This window comes from Rhinopithecus roxellana, chromosome 17 (genome assembly GCF_007565055.1).
Source record: "Rhinopithecus roxellana isolate Shanxi Qingling chromosome 17, ASM756505v1, whole genome shotgun sequence".
NCBI lineage: Eukaryota > Metazoa > Chordata > Mammalia > Primates > Cercopithecidae > Rhinopithecus > Rhinopithecus roxellana.
The window spans coordinates 111542375-111564767 of NC_044565.1; the positions used below are offsets into that span (position 1 = coordinate 111542375).

General features: G+C 53.9%; 1 protein-coding gene across 4 annotated transcripts; it reads right to left on the minus strand.

Annotated features, from left to right (window-relative positions):
• Positions 1-3567: 3567 nt before the first annotated feature.
• On the minus strand, positions 3568-21684 carry CNNM3 (cyclin and CBS domain divalent metal cation transport mediator 3). 4 transcript variants are annotated; one of them, XM_010362100.2, is made up of 8 exons: positions 19226-21684; positions 12182-12325; positions 10450-10599; positions 9546-9715; positions 9251-9347; positions 8748-8881; positions 8311-8449; positions 3568-4899 (listed from the first exon to the last, which is right to left on the minus strand). In XM_010362100.2, the coding sequence occupies exons 1-8, from the start codon at positions 20448-20450 to the stop codon at positions 4835-4837; spliced, it is 2124 nt and encodes a 707-aa protein (XP_010360402.2). In that variant the 5' UTR covers positions 20451-21684; the 3' UTR covers positions 3568-4834. The 4 variants fall into 4 exon arrangements, 3 of the variants coding, with proteins under 3 accessions (XP_010360402.2, XP_030776420.1, XP_030776421.1); XM_030920560.1 differs by having other exon boundaries at positions 12128-12325; XM_030920561.1 differs by having other exon boundaries at positions 4763-5483; positions 12128-12325.
• Between the last annotated feature and the right edge of the window lie 709 nt (positions 21685-22393).

Genomic DNA, 22393 nt, shown 5'->3' on the forward strand with positions numbered 1-22393 from the left:
TAGAGTTCTTAAATGCGACACTAAAAGCAACAGTCCATAAAGGAAAAATCAGTAAAGTGGACTTCATCAAAACTGAAAACTTTTGCTCTGTATAAAACCCCAAGAGGGTGAAAAGATGGCCAGGCACGGTGGCTCACATCTATAATTGTAGTACTTGGGGAGGCTGAGGCAGGCAGATCACTTGAGCTCATGAGTTCGAGACCAGGTGTGGGCAACATCGTGAAACCCCATCTCTATAAAAAATTAGCTGGGCGGCCGGGTGCGGTGGCTCAAGCCTATAATCCCAGCACTTTGGGAGGCCGAGACGGGCGGATCACGCGGTCAGGAGATCGAGACCATCCTGGCTAACACAGTGAAACCCCGTCTCTACTAAAAAATACAAAAAACTAGCTGGGCGAGGTGGCGGGCGCCTGTAGTCCCAGCTACTTGAAGGCTGAGGCAGGAGAATGGCATAAACCCGGGAGGCGGAGCTTGCAGTGAGCTGAGAACCGGCCACTGCACTCCAGCCCGAGCGACAGAGCGAGACTCTGTCTCAAAAAAAAAAAAAAAAAAAAAAAAAAAAAAAAATTAGCTGGGCATAGGCCGGGCATGGTGGCTCACGCCTGTAATCTCAACACTTTGGTAGGCTGAGGTGGGGCGGATCATCTGAGGTCAGGAGTTTGAGACTAGCCTGACCAACGTGGAGAAACCTCGTCTCTACTGAAAATACAAAATTAGCCGGGTGTGGTGGTGCATGCCTGTAATCCCAGCTACTCGGGAGGCTAAGGCAGGAGAATCGCTTGAACCCGAGAGGTGGAGGTTGCAGTGAGCCGAGATCGTGCCATTGAACTCCAGCCTGGGCAACAAGAGCAAAACTCCATCGCAGAAAATAAATAAATAAATAAAAATAAATTTAGCTGGTTGTGGTGATAGTCCCATCTGCTTGGGGAGCTAAAGCGGGAGAACTGCCTGAGTCCAGGAGTCAAGTACACAGTAAGCCAAGATTGTGCCACTGCACTCCACCCTGGGTGATAAAGTGAGACTCTGTCTCAGAAAAAAAAAAGGTGGGGTAGGGATGAAAAAGATAAGCTACAGACCAATGCAAACCAAAAATCCCAGAAAGCAATCTCCAAAAAACTCAAACCTCAACAGAAAAAACAATCCAATCAGAAAATGGGTGAAGGACAGGGATATTCCATGAAGGGAAACACAGGAGGCGTCCGCCACTGGGAAACGCAAATGAAAAACCACCGTGAGGCATCACAACACACCTGTCGGAACGGCTGAAGTAAAAACACGACACCACTACGTGCTGCGGAGGATTCGGGGAAACTGACCGTCCTAGGTTGCTGGTGAGGACGTAAGAGTTTGACGGTTTGTTTAAAAAACGAAACACTGCGGCCGGGCGCGGTGGCTCAAGCCTGTAATCCCAGCACTTTGGGAGGCCGAGACGGGCGGATCACGAGGTCAGGAGATCGAGACCATCCTGGCTAACCCGGTGAAACCCCGTCTCTACTAAAAAAATACAAAAAATACAAAAAACTAGCCGGGCGAGGTGGCGGCGCCTATAGTCCCAGCTACTGGGGAGGCTGAGGCAGGAGAATGGCGTTAACCCAGGAGGCGGAGCTTGCAGTGGGCCAAGATCTGGCCACTGCACTCCAGCCTGGGCGACAGAGCGAGACACCATCTCAAAAAAAAAAAAAAAAACAACAAAAAAGAAACATGCAACAACCCTGTGGCCGAGCATTTACACTCCTGGAAAACTAATCTTTACACAGAAACCTGTACATCAACAGTCATAGCAGCTTTATTTGGAATAGCCCAAAACTGGAAACATCCCAGGTGTCCTTCACGGGACCAATGTGTACACCACGGAATACCACTCAGCAACAAAAAGGAGCAAACTGTTGACACACGCAACACCTGGATGATCTCCCGAGAAAGACACTGAGTGGAAAAAGACAATCCCACCGGGCGCGGTGGCTCACGCCTGTAATCCCAGCACTCTGGGAGGCCGAGGCGGGAGGATCACGAGGTCAGATCGAGACCATCCTGGCTAACATGGTGAAACCCCGTCTCTACTGAACAAAATACAAAAAATTAGCCGGGCATGGTGGCAGGTGCCTGTAGTCCCAGCTACGCGGGAGGCTGAGGCAGGACAATGGCGTGAACCTGGGAGGCGGAGCTTGCAGTGAGCCGAGATCCGGCCACTGCACTCCAGCCTGGGCGACAGAGCAAGACTCTATCTCAAAAAAAAAAGAAAAAAAAAAAAAAAAAAAAGACAATCTCGAGTGCTTACACACTATGCTCCCATTTATACAACATTCTTGACATGACAAAATAAGAGATGGAACGATTAGTGGTTGCCAGGAGTTAGGGATGGCGGGGAGGGAGATCCTTGCGGGGATGGGACTTCTTTATCGTGATTGCAGTGGTAGTTACACAGATGTACATGTAACACATGATTTGGGACTGTCCACCCACACTGCACCAGTGTCAAAGTCTTGCTTGGAATACTGCATTACAATCATGTAAGATGTAACCACGGAGGGAAACCAGATGAAGGCTGCGTGGGGCCCTTATCTTTACAACTTCCTACCTTCTGAAATTAGTTCAAAATACAAAGTTAGGAAAAAAGAAAGCAACAGCTCTAAGTGCAGCATGACATCCTGGAATGGCTGCTGCAGCAGGAAAAGGACATTGGGGAAAAATGGTAAAATCCAAATAAACTCTAATAGTACGATTGCACCAATGTTAATTTTTTAGTTTTGTTAAATGTACCAAGGTTATATGTAAGATGTTAACATTGGGGAACCTGGGTGAAAGGTGTATGGACCTCTTCTGTGAATCTGGGCACGGTGGCTCACGCCTATAACCTCAACACTTTGGGAGGCCGAGGCAGGAGGGTTGCTTGAGCCTAGGAGTTCGAGACTAGCCCAGGCAACATAATGAGACCCTAGCTCTACAAAACATTAAAAGAATTAGCTCGGTGTGGTGGTGCATACCTGCAGTCCCAGCTACTCAGGAGGTTGAGATGACAGGATGGCCTGAACCAGGGAGGTCGAGGCTGCAGCAAGCTGTGATCACACCACTGCACTCCAGTCTGGGTGACAGAGCAAGATCTTTTCTCAAAAAATAAAAATTAAAAATTAAAAATAAGAAAAATAAAAAATTGCAAACTCTGATGCCCAGACTCTGATTAAATCACAAGCTTTGGTGGCAGGTCCAGGTATTTTTAATTGGCCAGGTGATTCTGATGTGCAGCCAAGGTTAAGAATCACTGTTCTTAGCTCACGCCTGTAATCCCAGCACTTTGGGAGGCGAAGGCAGGCAGATCACCTGAGGTCAGTTGGAAATCAGCCTGGCCAACACGGTGAAACCCTGTCTCTACTAAAAATGCAAAACTTAGCCAGGTGTGGTGGTGGGCACCTGTAATCCCAGCTACTCGGGGGGCTAAAACAGGAGAATGGCTTGAACCTGGGAGGTGGAGGTTGCAGTGAGCCAAGATCGCACCACTGCACTCCAGCCTGGGCAACAGAGTGAGACTCCGTCTCAAACAAACAAAAAAATACTGTTCTGGAGACAGGATTTTAATGCATCCGTTTCCAAACCGGGCTTGCTCTCAGATTTGATTCCTTGAGGACAGCATCTAAGCAAGCATACCACTGTTCTTTTCATTCACCTTCAGTCTCATTTTTAAGGGTCCAAATTCCTTTGAGAAAAGTTCCAGAAATCCTCCTCCCTCCCTACCCAATCTATGATCCTATGCCCGTTTCCACACAGCTGGAGAACTACGGAAGGAAAATGTAGTCAATTAGAAGAAAAAGACAAATGCCTTCCTGTTCCCACTTCTCTAAAACCCCACAGCTAGGAACAGAAAAAAACGAAGAAAAGACTTGAAATGTTCTAGAGATACAACAAAAACTGATCTTTTTTTTTTTTAAAGAGGATCCACCTGGTTCATAAACCCTCCCTCGCTGCTCTCGGCACATCACAGCCACACAGCACCTGCAGGGAGGCCGTGGAGACGTGTGGAGGAGGTGCAACAGGCAGCTACTCTCCCAGGGGCCACACAGTGGAGACAGGATTCGATGCAGCATGATGATCCCTTCCTCCCAGGCGTGACCTCTTCTCAGAACACAGGAACTGACAACGCTCAGGAGGTGGGCAGAGAAGCAGATAGGAGCCCTCAGCACCACTAGGCCAGCTGTCAGGATCAGAAAAGCAGCCTCCAGGGAGGGTGCAGGGCTACAGGGACAGCCTACGGGCAGTGGAGCTTCTGGTTTGGCACATGGGAAAGGCTGGGGCACATGCTCTGAAACATGACACCGTTAGGGAAGCCAGAAAGGACGCCATGGACAAAGCCATCGATTTGAACCCCCAGCCAAAATGGGCGCGCTCAGCCTGCTCAGAAAGTGCTGCCAGCAGCGACGGGGTGGCAAATTAAAAGCAAACGAGTACAGGTCACGCCACAGAAAGACAGCAGCTGCACTCACAAGGTGGCTCCGCCCGAAGAGGTCTGACTCTGAACGTGCCACACGGTCCCAGCCTCGGGGGAGAAGGGGAAAGCTGGGCCCTGGGGACTAGAGATGACGGCATTCCTTTCATTCCTTCCTGACGCGGGCCTGGAGGGCTGTGCCCTGGTGACTCCTGTCTCCTAAATGAGGGCAGGGCCGGCTGAAGGATCCAGGCATTGATGTCTAGTTCTGAGGACACCCAGGACCGCATCTACAAGGGCCATCTAAAACGTGGCCTGGAGGGGATGGGGGCAGGCGGGCACGAAGCTTCTGCTCAGCTCACTCCAGCTCCCCACGTGCTCATCTGTTCCCCAGATCTGGGGCTGCCTAGTGAGCAGTTACACCCCTGGGTTCCGCCCAGGGCTGCCTTCCACCGGGATGCCGGGCCTGCTGTGGCTGGACCCTACAGAAGACAAGGGAAGGAAAATTCACATCAAAGCTGGTAAAGGGTCCTGTCAAAACCAAGTGCCAAATCCTCTGTGGGACAAGAAGGGGCAGCTAAGACAGGGGCTTCGGGAGGCCTTGGAGGTATCAGAGCAGAGCCAGGAGCGATCGGTTAGCAGACGGTCAGCCAACAGATGCCTTCCCTGGGACATGGGGGAAGCTGGGGCTGTGGATTTCTGGCCCCAGGGGGTCCCGGGTCATTATGCTGAACAAGAGGCACCTTCCTGGGACAATACAGCACCCCATGCTGGAAGGAAGCACCATTTTCCACAGTGGAAGAGTCTCGTGACCCCTCCTGTCTTCCAGAAGGATGGAAGGGAGCGCCCACCCTGCACCCCTGGAGAACAAAGGACCCCAGCCTGGGGAGCCATGGGCTCTGCTCCTCCCACAGCTGAAGGGCCAGGAAAGGAAAGTGAAGGGGCAGGGAAAGGGAAGATATTTACCTTGGGTGTGCTCTGAAAACAAAAAACGCGCACTAGTCCACAGTCATTTATCAACTGCAGTTTCCAACTGTGCCAAAGAGGGAAAGGTCTACTGGGAAGGCTAAAGAGAGCAGAAAGAGAAAGAAGAGGAGAAGCTATTGAGCAGAAATGGCTGTGCCTCTCGGCTCCGGGCAGCACCATGGAGAGGGCCGATGCCCCGAGCAGGGGAAGCCGAGGGGGAGCCAGCTGCAGGCCTGCCCCACGGCCTGCAGCTCAGGACAGCCGGCTGAGGAAGCCAGGATCACAGCATGGAGGGCTGCACAGCATGGGGGCTGCCCTTCCCTTGGCAATACAGTTCCATGGAGAACTGATGCGGAGGACCTACCCAGGGTTTGAAATGCTCGGCCAGGGGTCAGACAACTTTTTCTGTAAAAGGCCGGTATTTCTAGTTTTTGTAGGTCATATGGTCTCTGTCACAGCTACTCAGCTCCACTGCTGTAACTCAAAGGCAGCCACAGCAATCCACAAACCGATGTGTGGGTTCTCACAAAACTTCATTCTCAAAAATAGGCTGCTGGCCAGATGTGACCCTTGCACCACCATTTGCCATCCCCTGCTGTAGGCAATTTAAAATTATTGTGTCTTCCAAGTCTCAAAAAAGGCATTTCTCTGTTGGGAGTCTAGTGCCAAGGTCCCCAGAAACTAGTTCTCATCTGCACGATTTAAGCAGTGCCCCACCGCAATCTCCAGGTGTGCAGCGGCCCTACGCTCCTCCGGACAGTGAAGTGCCAAGCTTACAGGACAGAATGCAGGACAACCCGAGTTCAGGCAAGAAACAGAAAGACAGCAGGTGAGCCTCACTGGAGCAACCGTCAGGTTGTACTTAGATGAAAATCACAACATTGTGTCTAGAGAGTAATAATCCATTACCAAGAGGAAATGCCCCACAAAGCCACCATACACTCTTCTCTTACAGGACGGCCCAGTGAAGATTTTGTAAAATCTCTGAGTATATGATATGATGCAATGATGGGAAAAGCATTATTCTGGGATTAGGTCTGTATCTTCAATACAACATGTGCAGTCTGGGTGGCAGTGAGCCAGAAAAGGCTCCCGTGGGAAAACCAAAACCAAAAGGCTCACATTGTGAAAAACACACCACCCTGGCCTCTGCGACTCCAGTGTAGTGGGACAATGTGAACTTCTGTAGAAGGGGCACCCCATACAATAAGAAACCGTCCCCGTGGGTAAACACAGAAGCTTCAGCAACCCGAGAAGGTGGGGCACTAGCTGTTCATCCAGCTACTTTGGAGGCTGAGGCAGGAGGATCACCTGAGTCCCGAGTAGGAGGCCAGCCTGGGCAACATGGCAAGATCTTATCTCTTAAAAAAAAGTGCGGCACCATCCTTAGACAGATCTCTTTAGAAAGAGATGCAACTCATCCCCAGATCCAAGACTGAAGCAGCACGGCGTCACCTGCTGCCTTTTCGCCAGCACCCAGATCCGGAGCCCACAGGGGCTGAGGCATCCATGTGGCCCAGGGTGGGGTTTCTGTCCCCTGCACGTCACCTCGCAATTCAGAAAGGACTATTAGAAAAACATGTTTGTGCTCTCAAGTGTGGGTCTGAGTAGCCAGAGCGGCTCCATGGGAGGCCTACAGGAAACAGGTCAGAGTGCCTGGGCCTTCTCTCTGGCTCTCACTCCTGCCCTGTAGAACGGGCAGAATAGCTAGCACCCCTCCGGCCACAGGGAGGTTAGCAGAGTTCGACATGGAAGCTCCTAGTGCAGTGCCCTGGCAGAGAAGCGTTGATAAGAGCTTATCTTCCTCACGGTGGGGCAGGTGGGGGTGGGAGGAAGCAAGCCTGTAGCTCCCTCCACAGCCTCTCTGGAAGCCCCACCGGCTCTTCCAGGAATCTCAAGTTCAGGCATATCTCTGACCCCAACGTTAGGAACGCAATCAGAATTAAAGTATCTTCTTGAAAAACAAGAACAAGAAACCCTTCACCACTCCTACCCACAGCCTACACTTCAGAATCTTTCACCTCCCTCCTTGCAGTGGGGGGATGGGGTTTCATATCCCACAACCTCTAGTTCCATTTGCAAAATTTCTTCCAACACAATCTTCCTGCTCACAGTGCAGCCCTGGATGGGCCACGCTTAAATATTAGTATGAACTGACCAAACTCCTCACAAACGTCCTTCTAGTGTCTAGGATGGTGTCTGCCAGCCACACACCATCTAAGCCAGGGCCACTGCTGACTCCAAGTGACCTAAGCTTAATCTTAAATGGCCAAAAGAGTGTCTGAACTAAAACTTATTCCCACTTCCCAACAATTCTCTGATGAAGTCAAGTCCGTTCTAAGAGATCCTTGAGAGAAAATATTGACTTACTATACTCTACTTTAAATACCAGTTAGTCTATAGCTTGGCGTCATCCATGCTATTAAAAATAGCAGTAAGTTCAAGTTGAATAATGAAGAATTAAAAAAATAAAGCAAGAAGGGGGTTGGGCATAGTGGCTCATGCCTATAATCCCAGCACTTTGGGAAGCTGAGGCAGGTGGATCATTTGAGGTCAGGAGTTCAAGACCAGCCTGGCCAACATGGTGAGACCCCATCTCTACTAAAAATACAAAAATTGGCCAGGCGTGGTGGCTCACGCCTGTAATCCCAACTACTCAAGAGTCTGAGACAGGAGAATTGCTTGAACCCAGGAGCCAGAGGTTGTAGTGAGCCGAGATCACACCATTGTACTCCAGCCTGGGCAACAGAGCAACAGAGTAAGACTCCATCTCAAAAAAAAAAAAAAAAAACCAAGAAGGGAAAAGGACAGGGAAAAGAGAAAAAAGACAGAGGGCAGGGTGGGGCGGCGAAAAGCGCAAGTCTGTGTGTGTGAGCTCACGGCGCTTGGGTCCAGACACCGTGCATGGTGTGCCACTCGGCGCTCACCTGCTGCTGTGGTGGTCTTCTCACCAAGGAGCCTGGTCTGGCTGCCTGGCATAACCTGCAGGTCGGTGTTCTCAGGGGACTGTGGCAGGTTCTGGGCTCGGGTAGCCAGGAGTGCGTTGAGGTACTGCAGCCGCGTAACCTGGAGGATGACAGTGTTACTGGCGGACCCCACTGGTGAAGCGAGAAGCAGAAGGTAGGCAGGAAAGGTCACGCCATGCCAGAAGAGGGCAGAGGCACAAGTTTAAGCGAGTTAAGGGAAGAGAAGAGCAACTGAGTCAAGTGTTTTTAAGATCTCGCAGGGAAACTGGGTGCAAAGGTCTGTGTCCCTCAGAATGAGCGGAAGGCCCTGCTCCGGGCCGTCTCAGACCAGCTGATCTAGCCCCCCAGTGACACAAAGTCGGCTAAAGTCAGCACCCATGAGCAGCCCAGGCAGTCACCTTGATGAGCTGCAGGTCAGAGAGCGCCCTCACGGTGTAGTCGGGACAATACGCAGACGAACGCGTGCCGTCACCTGGGTCGGGCTGCAGGTCATGGCGGATGGGCTGGAGCGAGGACACCGGGGACTGGTGAACTATCGAAGGAACAATCAGTGATGGCAGAAGCCAGTGCTGGCAGCTGGGAGCCCCCTCCCCTGGAGGGGACAACTGCAGTTTCGAAGAGCCACCCCACCAATCACCCTAGAGAGGCGATGTGCCTGGGAAGCTGGGAGAGGAGAATGAGCACAGGCGGGAGAGGTTTTGCAGGGGTGGAGTGAGCCGCAAAGTCCAGCAAGGAAGAATGCTGCCCTCCCGCCTGGAAGCCCAGGGGCCACACCACCTTGTGGGGTGGTGGGCTCAGGTGGAAGGGAGGCAAGGAGGGGCATTGAGGGCCCAAGCGACAATGGGGGACAGGCTCTGCAGCCTCAACCCTGACCCTCAGCGCCAGCAGGGCCATGGCTTACCTGAGGATGGCACCGTTAGCGCCGACACTCCATAGTATGTGAAGGCCCCATTCTCGAACTTCAGACCCTCTTTCCCGATCTCCACTTCAACCCTGCCCTGGGAGGAGTGGCAAGGAGAGAAACAGATGCGGCCAGATTACCTTTCCCGGCAGAAGACAGCGGAAGGAGAAACCCACCACCTCAGTTGTTCGGGGCGGGAGGGTGCACATCTGCACGCCCCTGCTCCCCTCTTCTCCAAGACCCTGCCCTGGCCTGAGGAAGCAGGAGGGGCTCCAGGCCTGGGACCCACAGCTACCTGCAGGATGAGAATGAAGTAATCCACCGGCTGGCTGCGCTGATATAGGTAGTGGTGTGCGGCCAGGCGGTTGCTCTCGTCAAACCTCACTTCCTGGTTGACGCTGGGATGCTTCAGCAGGTGCAGCAGGACCTTCTCAGAGATGCGTAGTGGGCTGAACACATCCACTTCTGCCCGTGGAGGAAAAAAGGCACAGTGTCCACTGGGGCCTCGTGGCTGGTGGAACCACACCCAACACTGTAGGCAATTTAAAGGGTTCTCCTGGGTGGCCTGTGAGCAGCTGCCCCCCACACCTCAACACAATAGAACTGGGCAGGGGCCAGGTGCGGTGGCTCACGCCTGCAATCCCAGCACTTTGGGAGGCTGAGGCAGGTGGATCACCTGCGGTCCGAAGTTCGAGACCAGTCTGACCAACATGGCAAAATCCCGCCTCTACTAAAAATACAAAAATGAGCCAGGCGTGGTGATGCACGCCTGTAGTCCCAGCTACCTGGGAGACTGAGGCAAGAGAACTGCTTGAACCTGGGAGGCGGAGGTTGCAGTGAGCCAAGATCATGCCACTGCACTCCAGCCTGGCTGACAGAGCGAGACCCTGTCTTTTAAAAAAAAAAAAAAAAAAAAAAGAACTGGGCAGGGCACCCCACACCTGCCCAGCTGAGAGCTGAGGCCCCCTAGCTGTGGCGCACCAGGCGTGGCACTGGCCTGGTCCTGCTGTTGGTCGTCTGGCAGAGAGAAGCTGTCTCTCCCATGCTCCAAGATACTGGCAGGGCTGCAGAGAACACAGAAGTCCTCAAGACGCGCCGCTTGCTAGGAGTGGGGAGCAGAGTCAGTGTCGGCCCTGGGCAGCCTCCTGACCCACAGGATGGTGAGGAGAGCGGGGGCATGGACCACCCTCCCGCCTCACCTCGGGACAGGAAGCGCTGGGTGGCCAAGAGCAGCTGAGGCGAGATTTTTACTTTATATTCATCATCAGACACCTTGAACAAGGAGAACTCCTCCTTCCGCTTGAGAGGGGCCATCAGAGAAGCAGGCTTCCTCCTCACCACAGTGTCTCCTAAGATGGAAGAAGAGGGCGCGCTCAGGCATCAGCCACCTGTCAGTCAACACAACCACATCAAGGGGCCGCATCGCCTGCTCCTTCCTACTGAGGCCGGGGGTCCTCGACAGAGCAGCATCAGAGCCCCAGGGACATGTCTTCAGTACCACTCCCTCCACGGGGCCTGCTCCCACCCCAACCACACAGAGCGAGGGGTGGCTCCCTGCCTTGGAGCTGGCTGAAGAGAACGCTGATATGATAACAAAGCAGCTCTTATAAAATAACAGGCATCCCTAATAGGTCACTGGATGTGGACTCGATTTTTTTTTAATTTAGGCCAGATGTAGTGATTCACACCTGTAACCCCAGCACTTCAGGAGGCTGAGGCGGGAGGATCACTTAAGGCCAGAAGTTCAACACCAGCCTGGCAACAGAGAGACCGTGTCTTTACAAAAAATAAAATAATTAGACAGGTGTGGTGACATGCGCCTGGAGTCCCAACGGCTCAGGAGGCTGCGGTGGGAGGAAAGCTTGAGCCTGGGAAGTTGAGGCTGCAGTGAGCCATGACTGCACCACTGCACTCCAGCCTAGATGACAGAGCAAGACCATCTCAAAAAAAAAAAAATTAAAAATTAAAAAATAATAACAGGCCTCTCTGGCCACTGAAAAACGTCTCACTAGGAAGCATGCATTCAAGGATCACCAGTGCGAAAGGGCAGCAATTAACCTGGAAACCCCAGGCCTGTGGCAGTCTCAGGAATGGAACTAGAGATGCTATGTCTGAAAATCAACACGGGAGTAAAGCAGTATTTCTGGAAGCATGCGGGACAGCTGGCCCAGGCCATGAAGCACAGGCTCTGTGCAGCCCTGCAGACCTCAGCCACCATCCTAACAGGCAGACACTTTTACCACGCAATCAAGGGCCCGGGATCAGCTGCTTTGGAAAGACTTATTTCCACCCCCTCCCAGTCTCTCAGCCTGGACTGCAGTGGCACGATCTCGACTCACTACAACCTCTGCCTCCTGGGTTCAAGCAATTCTTCTGCCTCGGCCTCCTGAGTATCTGGGACTACAGGCGCACACCACCACACCCAGCTAATGTTTGTATTTTTAGTAGAGACGGAGTTTCACCATATTGGCCAGGCTGGTCTTGAACTCCCGACCTCGTGATCTGCCTGCCTCGGCCTCCCAAAGAGCTGGGATTACAGGCGTGAGCCACTGCGTCCAGCCAGGAAGACTTTCTTCATGGCAAACAATGGGTTCTTTCAGAGGACATATCTGTAATGTACAAAAGAACCTGCAAAAACAAAAGCACCTAGGGAGACAGAAGACTGGGAAAGGCCCATGAAGGGCAGAGCTCTCTCAGTAATGGAGGAATCTAACAGGACTGCTGCTAATGGAGCCCCAGGCGAGCCCTGGGATTGCAAGCCCTCCTGCAAGGCGGCTCCCTGCCAGCGCCCAGGCAGGGCTGAGAAGGGGGCCTGGCTGTGGATCTTGCTGGGTTTCAGCAGCACAGAGGCCCACTGGCCTCTGACGTAACATACACCTGGGGAAGTGTGCGGGCCCAGCGGAGACGTAACTGCCAAGAGTCTGGACTCACGGTAGTCTTCAGACTCGTCCAGGATCTCAGACCTGATGATCTCTTCGATCACGTCCTCCAGGGTGACCAGGCCCAGGACCTCGTAGAAGGGGTCACCCTCACCCTCGTTGTTCACCTTCTGCACGATGGCCAGGTGGGACTTCCCTGTGGGGGGAGGACACTCATGGAACAGCTTGCTGGGCCCCCCCATTTTGATTCATCTCCCTCAGGGCCCACCAAAAGGACATGGCTAACGTTCATGTTCCTACAACGGGTCAGGCACAGAGCCAGACTCTTTTCCAGGTCTTTACTTAAGACGCCCAGCGTGACTATGAGGACTGGCCTTATTTTCACACAGGTTGAAAATGAAGCCCTTGCTCATCTGCACAAGGCCCCCCAGGCAGAGGTGGCAGAGCTGGGATCCAGCTCCAGGTCTGTGCGCTTCCATGCCATGGATGCAGTTCAGACAAGGATGCATCCAGTCGAGAACACAAACGCCTCACACAGCAGCCAGCCCGCATATGCAGGCTAACAAGGGCATGACTCCGGAAACGCAGGCTCTCCTGCAACAGTCCACACGGCGCAGCTGAGTGAGGCCACCCAGCCTGACTCTCCTTGGGAGGTTTTCCTAATTCTTTTTTTTTTTTTTTACAGTAAAAATATATGCTGTCCATCCTACATAAATGTGAACTGCTTCTTGTCCTTATGATAGAAATGAAAAAGAGATAGAAAGATAAATAGACTGTGTGTATGTGTGTGCGTGTGTGTGTGTCTGTGTATCTTCTGGTTTTCCTAATTCTTAGAGCTGCCCATTAGGGTCTGTGAACCAAGGGATGAGACGAGTGGCCGCTGACCACTCAGGAGTCAAGCTAGCTGTGCAGGGGGAGAGCACCAGGCTGAATTTCCGCCTTACCCTATATGTCTTTCTCAGGTTAGCTTCCTGTTTGGTTTGTCTGCTTAGTGAGGGAATGTAAACTTGGAAAAAAGCCCAAGTCTCAGAGTGTTGGGGAATGCTGGGGAGGCTTCAGGAATCTACTGTGTCAGGTAAGTGCTTTTCATCCATACTACTTTAGACCCGTCTGAAAAAACCAGAATGCAAGCCACCTAAGTAATTTAAAATCTGAACGGCTGCGTTAAAAAAGTCAAAACACACACATAAAATTAAGTTTTATATTGTAAGTAACCCAATATAGTCAAAATAACATTTCAACATGTAATTAATCCAAAAAATAAACACAGATATTTTGTCTATTTTGCACTCTCTGAATCTGGTGTGTTTTATGCTCACAGCACATCTCAACTCAGACTCCACCTTTAGGTACCACAGCCCCAGGTGGAGGGGGCTGCCGGCCTGGGCTGCACAGGGCCAGGACGGGGATGGGAGCAATTCATCCAGCCAGGCCCTCCTTTGTCACTAATGGAAATGCTGAGGGAAACTGGCCTGGACCTGCCTGTGAGGGGGACCTGCTTCAAGACTCTTGGGAAATCAAAAAGTCAAGTTCACGTTGTGTGGATCATACTTTACATCTCGTGGGCTTGAGTTAAAAAAGCACAGTTCTCCAGGATGCTTGCATTCCCCTGGACAAAAAGCTGGAAATGGCCACACAAGTCGTCTCCCCGCTTTCCGGGAGGAAAGGCCCCTGGAGATGGCCACTCAGCCCTGCTGAACCGCACCTCTAGACCCCTTCTAACCCTCGGTGCTTGTGCTGGGTGCCGTCTCTACATGGGCCATGGCTGCCCCGCCAGAGGACAAACCTGTCAGGCCAGGCCAGGAAGGCCAAGCGCGACTTGTGGTTTTGGTTAATGTCTTGGATTCCAGCACCAAAGCCAAAGATCTAAATGGCCACCTCAGCGCAGAGAGGGCTCATCTTGACTCCCTTCTCCCAGGAAGCCAGCCCCTTTGACAGGTTTCCTACAGAAAGGGACTCACTCCTTTGCTTTCAAACTTCTCTAGAACAAGGCACATGATTCTCCATTTCCTGCCACACTGGGATGATTCTATCACGAACAGAAGAAAGCAGGCCCTGGAAGATTCCCCGGAACAGTGGTTGTGTGACTGAATCCCAAGAAGAACGTCTGGGGGGTCTAGATAGCAGCCAAAGATGGCAGCAGGGGACACAGCAAGGGCAGCTGGAGGGACTCAAGGTCACCTCTCATGTGCTGAGCCACCTGAGTGGAACCACTCACACCGACGCCTGCCCACAGGCCAGCTCCACGGAACCACTCACACCGACGCCTGCCCACAGGCCAGCTCCACGGAGCCACTCACCCCACAGGCCAGCTCCACGGAACCATTCACACCAACGCCTGCCCACAGGCCAGCTCCACGGAGCCACTCACACCGACGCCTGCCCACAGGCCAGCTCCACGGAGCCACTCACACCGACGCCTGCCCACAGGCCAGCTCCACGGAGCCACTCACACCGACGCCTGCCCACAGGCCAGCTCCACGGAGCCACTCACACCGACGCCTGCCCACAGGCCAGCTCCACGGAGCCACTCACACCGACGCCTGCCCACAGGCCAGCTCCACGGAGCCACTCACACCGACGCCTGCCCACAGGCCAGCTCCACGGAGCCACTCACACCGACGCCTGCCCACAGGCCAGCTCCATGGAGCCACGAGCACCGACGCCTGCCCACAGGCCAGCTCCACGGAGCCAAGAGCACCGACGCCTGCCCACAGGCCAGCTCCACGGAGCCATGAGCACCGATGCCTGCCCACAGGCCAGCTCCACAGAGCCACGAGCAGCTGTGACAGTGTGTCTTGCCAACATCAAGCAGAAAGTCCTGGAAAAGCTTCAAGTTTAATTTTAGTTAGCAGGCTCCAGGGTATCCCAATTATTTCAATGCCAAAGTACCCTTTCATAACGCCCAATTCCTATAACGTTAATAACAGTTGGAGTGTAAGTTTCTCCACTCTCTCTTTTCTGTTTTCTAAAGCACCTGGGTGAATGAATGAATACTGTGAGAAAGACAAAAGTAGTGTGCTGACGCTCCTCACCGCTGTCGGAACTGCTCAGACTCTTTTCAGCATCCTGGCAATCATCTGGCTCCCGACAGACAGGAAACCAGAGCTCGGTTCCTTTAAAGCAGAGACTGCGGCCGAGCACGGTGGCGCACACCTGTAATCCCATCTCTTTGGGAGGCTGAGCTGGGAGGATCGCTTGAGGCCAGGAGTTAAAGACCAGCCTGGGCAACAGAGGGAGACCTCAATCTCTACATAAAATTAAAAATTAGCTGGGTATGGTGGTGCTCACCTGTGGCCCCAGCTTACTCAGGAGGCTGAGGTGGGAGGATTGCTTGAACCCAGGAGGCAGAGGCTACAGTGAGCCACGATCACATCACTGCATTCCAACTCGGGTGACAGAGCAAGACTCTGTCTCAAAAATAATAATAATAACGTTCTTGGCCGGGCGCGGTGGCTCACGCCTGTAATCCCAGCACTTTGGGAGACCGAGGTGGGCAGATCACAAGGTCAAGAGATCGAGACTATCCTGGCCAACATGGTGAAACTCTGTCTCTACTAAAAACACAAAAAAATTAGCTGGGCGTGGTGGTGTGCGCCTGTAGTCCCAGCTACTCAGGAGGCTGAGGCAGGAGAATCACTTGAACCCAGGAAGCAGAGGTTGCAGTGAGTCGAGATTGTGCCACTGCACTCCAGCCTGGCAATAGAGCAAGACTCCATCTCAAAATAATAACAATAATAATAATAATGTTCTTTTGTACATTAAGGTCCCTGACTTAACCATGGTTCAAATTACAATTTTTCAAATTTGATGGTTCAAAAGCAATACGTATTCAGTATAAACTGTACTTCAAACACATATAACCATTGTGCTTTCACTTTCAGTACAGCAGTCAACAAATTACATGAGATATTCAATGCTTCATTTTAAAATAGCTTTGTGTCAGATGACTTTGCCTGGCCCTTAATGAAGGTGCACCACCACCATACAGCCAGAAATCCGGGCCTCATCCTCAGCTGCTGCTCCTTGTTGCACAGCCCTGCTGCCAGACACCAATCTTCCTAATTCCATCTCTGCTGCCCTCTTGGGGCTCCTCTCCAGGCCTGCCATGCACCTTGTTCAGGTTATCATCCCGTCTCACCTGGATCCCTCACACCGCTGGCCTCCCTGCGCTGGTGTCCACAATCGTTACTGATTTGTAAAAATAACTGACGCTGGCCAGGCACGGTGGCTCACGCCTGTAATCCCAGCACTTTGGGAGGCCGAGGCGGGCAGGTCACAAGGTCAGGAGATAGAGACCATCCTGGCGAACACGGTGAAACCCCGTCTCTACTAAAAATACAAAAAAATTAGCCAGACGTGGTGGCGGGCACCTGTAGTCCCAGCTTCTCGGGAGGCTGAGGCAGGAGAATGGCGTGAACCCAGGAGGCGACGGAGCTTGCAGTGAGCGGAGATTGCGCCACTGCACTCCAGCCCTGGGTGACAGACGAGACTTCGTCTCAAAAAAAAAAAAAGAAAAAAAAACTGATGCTGCTACTTGATGCTTGTGGCCTTGGTGATCAAGTCCAAGTTCCTCACACAGCACACAACCCCCCGCCCCCCGCCAGGGGACATCCTGCCTCTAGGCGCCTTCCCAATGAACATGAACATTTTCGATTCTTCCCCAAGTGGAATCCCCAACCACCCTGGACCAAGCTCATCCATCGCATCTGAAAGACAAGACCACAGCAGCCAAGATCCTGACCCTAAGGGTTTGGAAAATGAAAGAGCACTTCCACCAGCCTCATCCTGAGCATCATGACCAACTACGGAAGTTGCCTTTAGTTCTGAACGGGGCAACCCTTCCATCTCCACTGCCCCAAATCTCTGCTCGGTGATTGCTCAACTGTTGAAAGCAGCAGCTGGCTGAAGCCAGACACCAGAGTGAGCATTTTCTTAAAGAATCTAAAAACGTGAGTACTTAGAACACCAAAGGGACAGCTACAGTCTTCCACGTTTTCCCTAAAAAGAAGGAAATCTGGTGACCTGCCTGGAAGAAACGGAAATCTGCACTTCCAGGTTCACCCCTTGCTCCTGGACTGGCAAACAGCTCACCTACCAGCAGAGCCTGCTAACACCAAGCACACAGCACGTGCATGCCAGGCACTGGCCAAAGTGCTTGATGAGTCTCCGCCCGCAGGTGCACTTACCCACTCTTATCACTAACAGCAGAGGACGCTGCACTACAAGAGGCTGAGCAGTGTTCCGGGACCTGGGAGCAGGCAAGGGAAGGATGGAACCTACTCCGCTGATTCCAGGGTTGCACTGCTGGCCACCACACCAGGAGAAGCACCCCTGCCTCGGGCTCTGGCAGCCCACATGGAGTACTTACCACCACGAAGCTCTGTCTGGACCCAAGCCCAGGCTCCCTCCCCAGGGCAGGGTAGCATGGCCACGTTCTAGGGACACAGCCAGGAGCACCCAACAGTCTAAGCGAATAGTCAGAGCTGCCCACCCAAGCCTCCCACCCTTTCCTGAGCTACAGTAATAACAGTAACTTAGCATCCAGGCCTCCTGCAAGGAATAAGGGATGAGATTACAGAGAGAGTGCCCATCAGCTCCTGGCACACAGCAGTGCTCAGTCAGGAGTAGCAGTCATTACCACAAAGCCCTGGCTTCCTGCACCGACAGGCCAGGGGCTCTCGACAGACAGTGCCAAAGACGTCCTGCCACAAATACCAGGAGGCTTTGCCACTTCTTGGTCTCACAGCAGACAGCCTTTAGGGTCAAGCCCATCCCCCACCCTGGGGTGCCCTCACCCTCACCCGACAGGAGTGCAGGTGTGAGAAGCATGGCTGTTGGCCAAGGTGTGAGCACCAAACTCTGGGGAGCACCCCTAAGGATGACGCTGGGGAGGACTGCAGAGGAAACCACACCTTCACATCTGGAGAGTATTGGTTTTACCTTCAATCTCCGAACTGCTCAGATAAACAGAGTGAAAGGAGGGATGAAAATGTGGAGTGAAGGGAGAACTTGAGACCTTACAGAGAGAAAAAAGTAGGTTAGGCTGGGTGCGGTGGCTCACGCCTGTAATCCCAACACTTTGGGAGGCCAAGGTGGGAGGATCACTTGAGGCCAGGAGTTTGAGACCAGGCTGGGCAAAAGAGTGACACCCTGTCTCTATATAAAATTATTTAAAAACAGGAGATTAAAAAGCAAAAAAAAAAAAAAAAAAAAAGGTCAGGTACAGTGGTTCACACCTGCAATCCCAGCACTCTGGGAGGGTGAGGCAAGTGGATTACCTGGTTAGGAGTTCAAGACCAGCCTGGCCAACGTGGTGAAACCCCGACTCTACTAAAAATACAAAAATTAGCCGGGCATGGTGGCGTGCACCTGTAGTCTCGGCTACCCAGAAGGCTGAGGCAGGAGAATTGCTTGAACCTGGGAGGCGAAGGTTGCAGTGAACCGAGAACGCGCCACTGCACTCCAGCCTGGGCGACAGAGCCGAGAGAAAGGGAGACTAAGCATCCATGGAGTTACTTTTGGGGAAAGCAAAGTGTAAGTTTCCCTGGCTTTACTGCAGATAAGGGATTGACACCTAAATACCCTTAACTGCAGTAAAGCCAGAGACCTTAAGAATGCTCTGAAGGAAACATCACATGTTCAGTTAATTTGATATTACATGTGTGCAGACAACGTTCCAGATACCTGGAGACTACCCTCTTCTCTGTGTTCTTCTAGTTTCTATCCAAAAATTTGGACCTGCTACAAAGCCAAGCACACAGAAACACTCTGGGAGAGGGGAAGAGCTGGGGGATTAGAGCCAAGCGGACATACCCCTCCCTGCAAATAGGATGTGTGTAGGGGTGCCGTCCTGACGAGGGGGTTAAAGTGTCCGCTGTCTAAAGGGTTCCTCCCACTCTGATGGATGGCCGTTAAGTATTTCAAAAGGTGATTCCAACCTGCAAGGCCAATACCGTCTCGAAAAGGGACCTTAGAGGTCTCACTGCTTGCCACGGGGGTGGGACCCTTTCCTCAAGGCTTTCATAACTCTCCATCCCTTTTCTGGGAGAGGGCACTGGCACAGGCGTCCCCTGCACCATGCCCGGGATGTTACCTCGCTTGAACTCCTCCAGGACAGCGTCCAGCTTGGTGTCGTTGAAGACGAAGTGGAGCGGATGGTTGTAGAAACGAGTGATGGTGCTGAGCGGCGTGCAGTCTTCGGGATCCACGAAGGCCAAGTCCTTGAGGTAGAGCATGTCCACGATGTTGGAGCGCTCCTCCTCGTACACGGGGATGCGCGTGTGGCCGCTCTGCATGATGCTGGCCAGGACGCCGAAGTCCAGCACGGTGCTGGCGTCCAGCATGAAGCAGTCTTCGAGGGGCGTGAGCACGTCCTCCACAGTCCGGCAGCGCAGCACGCCCTTGCTGAGATCGCTGTAGGGGTCGCCGCCGCCGCGCGCCAGCTCCAGCACCCGTTCCCGCAGCCGCCCGGGCCGCGCAGCCAGCTCCAGCAGCTGCCCCACGGGCAGCGCCACGGGCAGAGTGAGCAGGACCGCCAGGCGGCTGAGGCCGAGGGCGCGTGGCGCCAGCACCAGCGTCCAGCGACCGCTCACGGCGGCCGGCACCACCTCGCCCACCAGGAACACGAGCCCCGCGCTGCCCAGCACAGCAGGCACCGCACGCTGGCCGGCCGCGCGGTACAGCAGCACCGCCAGCGCCGCCTGCGCCAGGCTGGCCAGCAGCAGCAGCGCGCCCAAGGCGCAGCCGGCCCAGCGACGCGCGGGCTCCAAGCGCCGCGCCGCCACACGCTCCGCCTCCGAGCCGCTCTCGCGCAGCACCTGCACCTCCGCCGGCGCCAGCGCCAGCGCGCTCAGCTGCAGGCCGCGCGCCAACGCTGCCAGCGCCAGCAGCCCGGCCGCCCCCAGGCCCAGAGCCCAGGGAGGCGCCGCCTCCTCTGCCGCCCCGCCACCCGGCTCCACGCGCACCGCCAGCAGCGCCGAGTGCGGGCGAACGGCCTCGGCCCGCAGGCGCAAGCGCAGCAGCGCGCGCCACTCGCCCGCGGGGGCGGCCGCCTCCTCCCGGCAGCCCGCCCCCTCGGGGGCCACCCAGGACCAAGAGCTGTTGGCGAAACCCGGGCCGAAGAGGCGCAGGAGGAAGGTGGCGTCCGGCGTGTCCCGCGCCGCCCCTCCGCGTACCCACCCCGCGCCCGCCGCGCCATCCTCCTCCAGACAGAAGCCCAGCACTCGCGGGCCCGGCGCGGCGTCCCCCGCGGCGTTGCCCAGGCAGAGCGCGGCGAACAACCAGCCTAACAGACCCGCCGCCGCTGCCGCCGCCGCCATCGCCCGCCGCCCCCTCTCGGCCTCTCGCGCAGCCTACCCCGCTCGCCCCGCGCCTCCCAGGACCAATCGTTGCCGGTCTTCGCGCTTCTTTGGCCAATAGGCGGTGGGCGGGGGCGGGCCCCAAGGTCGGACTAGGCTGCGCCGGGGAGTAAACAAGCGGCCGCTAGGGGCGGGCCGGGGGCGTGGGGCTCTGGGCCCGGCCGTGTCTGCGGCAGCTCCGGATGCGCGGGGTGGCAGTGGCCGGGAGAACGCGAGGCGGCGGGCAGGACCTCCCAAGCCCGGCTGTCCTCGGCCCGCGCGCGGCGCCCGGAGTCCCATCCTCCCGAGGCTGTCCCCCGCGCCCGGAGGCCGGGCCAATGCTCTGGGAAGTTCCCGGCTCGGGAGCGGAGCTGCGGCTCGGAAGAACCTTGGGTCCTGGCGCGCCTGAAGTTAAAGACCAGACGGACAGTTAAATGTGCGAGAGATGTGCCTTTTTCTTAGGAAAGACCCCCGGGTACCAGAACCTATGGGGCTAAGAGGACTGAAGTAAGAACCAGGGACTGAGCGCCCGGAGGTTAAGTTTATGGAAGATGTTCATCGCTCCGGACCCTGCTAGAGGTCTGGGGACGTCGGACACAGCCCCTGCGGTCCCGCCGCGGACCCCGTGATCAATACGCAGACACAAAATCACTACTGCCTGGAATCTGGACAGCTACCTCAAGTTACTAGTATCTTACAGGAGCAGAGTGCAGCTCAGACTTAGCGTGCGTGCTGGGTCCCGACGCCACCGGCCTGCCACCCAGGTCAGCGTCCCAGCCACACGAGGAAGCGGCAGTTCTGTCAGGAATGACTACATCTGGTGATTCCACTTCTCATAGCTCGCCGCTGGGAGAATACCACCTCGCGACTAACAAGATCTATTCCAGAGGATCCTCACTGCTGAAGCGATTTTAGAAGACGGTGTGGTCTGTTGACAGTATGGAGGTTCTTTACCCATTAGTTATAATCTGTATGTGATTGGAAGGAAACAGACCAACTGCTAACACCTCTATAGATGTTCAGATTCAGTAATCTTTGTGCTTTTCTCTACACTTTTGTTTTTTCAAATTTCCTAGCACAGGAAGACTTTGACTTACTGCGCATGTCATTTTAAATGACCTTTATAAAGACTATAGAAACAATTTGCTGTGTCATGAAAGTAACAATCAAAAAAAGTATGCACATTGTGGCCACAAAGTAAAACGTGTGGAAGGTAATGTGCAAAAAAAAAAAAAAAAGAGTAAGCTAGTGGTGAATGGCCAACGAAAAAGACTTTGTAAAAAACGTTTTAAAAGATGCTACTAGTGGGCCGGGCTCGGTGGCTCACGCCTGTAATCCCAGCACTTTGGGAGGCCGAGGCGGGCAGATCACGAGGTCAGGAGATCGAGACCATCCTGGCTAACACGGTGAAACCCGGTCTCTACTAAAAATACAAAAAATTAGCCTGGTGTGGTGGCGGGCGCCTGTAGTCCCGGCTACTCGGGAGGCAAACAAAAGAGCCAAACATTACAATAGATTCAGCTCCTTTAGTTCTCACTTCTGTCTGCAAGTCAAGATAAAATACTGACATTGAAAGAGAATGGATGACATGCTTGAAATGAGTCATGTTGACCGGGCGTGGTGGCTCAAGCCTGTAATCCCAGCACTCTGGGAGGCTGAGATGGGCGGATCACGAGGTCAGGAGATCGAGACCATCCTGGCTAACACGGTGAAACCCCGTCTCTACTAAAAAATACAAAAAACTAGCCGGGCGAGGTGGCGGGCGCCTGTAATACCAGCTACTTGGGAGGCTGAGGCAGGAGAATAGTATAAACCTGGGAGGCGGAGCTTGCAGTGAGCCGAGATTGGGCCACTGCACTCCAACCTGGGCGACAGAGCGAGACTCCATCTCAAAAAAAAAAAGAAATGAGTCATGTGCCTGAAGA